Source organism: Nestor notabilis, unplaced genomic scaffold, assembly GCF_000696875.1.
Source record: "Nestor notabilis isolate BGI_N333 unplaced genomic scaffold, ASM69687v1 scaffold3068, whole genome shotgun sequence".
NCBI classification, from domain to species: Eukaryota; Metazoa; Chordata; class Aves; order Psittaciformes; family Psittacidae; genus Nestor; species Nestor notabilis.
The window spans coordinates 41,493-43,889 of NW_009938576.1; the positions used below are offsets into that span (position 1 = coordinate 41,493).

The 2,397-nt window shown below is 57.3% G+C and overlaps 1 protein-coding gene across 1 annotated transcript; it reads right to left on the reverse strand.

Annotated features, from left to right (window-relative positions):
* Window positions 1-1,027: 1,027 nt before the first annotated feature.
* Window positions 1,028-2,363, reverse strand: NXNL1 (nucleoredoxin-like 1). The gene is made up of 2 exons (XM_010019400.1): window positions 2,041-2,363; window positions 1,028-1,325 (listed from the first exon to the last, which is right to left on the reverse strand). The coding sequence occupies exons 1-2, from the start codon at window positions 2,361-2,363 to the stop codon at window positions 1,028-1,030; spliced, it is 621 nt and encodes a 206-aa protein (XP_010017702.1).
* Window positions 2,364-2,397: the final 34 nt, after the last annotated feature.

The following is a 2,397-nucleotide window of genomic DNA, read 5'->3' on the forward strand; positions in this document are numbered from 1 at the left end:
TCTCTGGGCCCCCTGGGCCAGCACCTCAGCCCCCTCACAGGGAAGAGCTTCTGCCTTATCTCCAACCTGAACTTCCCTGCCTTTAAACCCATCACCGCTTGTCCTATCGCTCCAGTCCCTGCTGAAGGTCCCTCCCCAGCATCCTTGTAGCCCCCTTCAGCTTCCCTCCTCCAGCAGGTCTCTCACCTGAAAGCACTTCTGGGTTTCTTTGTGCCTTTCCCCCCAGCATCCCTGCACCAGAGAGCATCCCGAAGGATGTGCCCGTCTTGTTCTGCCTAAAGCCAAGTCCCTTCCAAGCATCTGGCTTAGAGGATTTCATCCCTGTTAAACTTGCTGGGTGAAGAGAGGGAGGATTAAGTGAGAAAACAAGTTGAACAAGCCGGCCCTGCACAGCTCTGTCTGCCTTTAGCAGCTCTGCTCTGGAGCCAGGCTGGGAGAGCCGGGCTGGGGCAGCTGGAGAAGAGAAGGCTCCTGAAGGGGACACCTTAGAGCAGCTCCAGGGCCTAAAGGGGCTCCAGGAAACCTGGAGAGGGGCTTGGGACAAGGGATGGAGGGACAGGACAAGGGCAATGGCTTGAACCTGCCAGAGGGGAGACTGAGATGAGCTCTGAGGCAGAATTCTGCCCATGAGGGTGCTGAGACACTGGGATGGGTTGAATGGAGAAGGTTTGGATGCCCCATCCCTGGCAGTGCTCAAGGCCAGGTTGGACACAGGGGCTTGGAGCAACCTGCTCTAGTGTGAGGTGTCCCTGCCCGGGGCAGGGGTTGGAGCTGGAGGAGTTTTCAGGTCCCTTCAACACAAACCATCCCATGATTCTACGAATTCCCATTTTGAACTGTTTAGTGAGTGAGTCGCTGAATTCTGGTCTTTAGCAGTTACTTTTCTGCTCACTCTTTTGGTAGATAAATGACAAAGATCTCGGCGTGAGATTTTCACTCCACCAGGTCCTAGGAGGATACAGACGTTGCTGTTCTGGAGATGCTGAGTAAGGGCATCAGCCCTCGCGGCCGTGGCTTCTTTGAGCCCCTAAGCCAAGTCTTCACCTTCCTCTTTCCTCTCCTTGCTCTTTGCCTCCATCTTCTTGTCCAGCTTGTACTTGAGGCGGCGGATGGGGTCGGTGATGCTTCTCCTGCTCCAGTTATCAAAATCCTTTGCCAAGAGAAAATTCCTGTCCACCAGCTCGGCCGCCTCCTGCCAGTTCTGGAAGCAAGCGGGGCCCATGCTCCGGATCTCCTCCACGGCATTCCCAACGATCACCTCCCCGTTTGGCTTCAGCACCACCACCGCTGGCACCTCGGATACAGCGAAGCGCAGCTCCAGCTCCCTACAAGGCAAAGGGGGAAGAAACATCACATCGGGAACGGGACCGGATTGCTGCTCCTCGTCCTTGCTGCTCCTCATCCTCACCATCCAATGGGATTCCCATGGTCATCCAGGCTACATGGAGCCTCTTTGCTGACTGTCACCCACTCGTCTGTCCATCCCTGGTAACTGGAGCCTAATGGGGGGCTCTGTGGGGCTGGGATAAGGGGATGAGGGGATCTGGGCACCAGCTCCTGGGGATATGGGATGGCTGCAGGGACCTGATTTAAATGAGCAGCAACTAAACAGCCCCAAGACACTTAAATGTTAACATCCTTCTGTTTGCCCTCAAAGGGAGCCGGGAATAATTCCCACTTGTCCTTGTCGCTAATGGGGTTACAGGAAACATGCTTCCAGCCCTCCTGGCTGCATCCATCCTCCCCGCCACGCGTCCTCCCCGCTGGGGCCTCTTGAGGAGTTATAAATAGTGTGCTGTAAACCCGGAGTTCTAAAGATACCAGCAAAAAGCGAGGGGGAAAGAAGAGGAAACAGTTTTGCTTTAGAAATAGGTGCAACCAAAGAGCTTTACGTTTCTTTCCATCTACACCCCCCGCTCCCGTGGGGACCGAATCTAAGGGAAAACATCTGGAAAAGCGTTGGAATAGCTGGAAATGCAGCCGGAGGGGGCTGCGTGGGGGCTGCGGGCTCTGCCTGGCTGCTTCACCTGCGGCACGTACCTTCCGAAGGCATCCCCAAACGGGACGGCCAGCCAGCGCTTCGGCATGCTCCGGAGGAACGCGCTCTGCTGCTCCTCCGTCTCATCCCGGGACACGTACACCAGGACCAGCTGCGAGGCTCGCTCCACGTAGAATTCGTCCGTGAGCCGCAGGAAGAAGTCCTTGAGGAGCGGAGCGAACCGGCGGCAGCGCGGGCACTGCCCGGAGCCGAAGTAGAGCAGCAGCACCTTGTTCTCCAGCGCCCGGCACAGCTCCCGCTCCGTGTCCAGCTCGTCCTGCTCCCGGTTGGCCACCAGGACCTTCCCGGTGAAGAGGGCGGCCATGAGCAGACCGGTGAGTGCCCAGTGGTGGGACGGG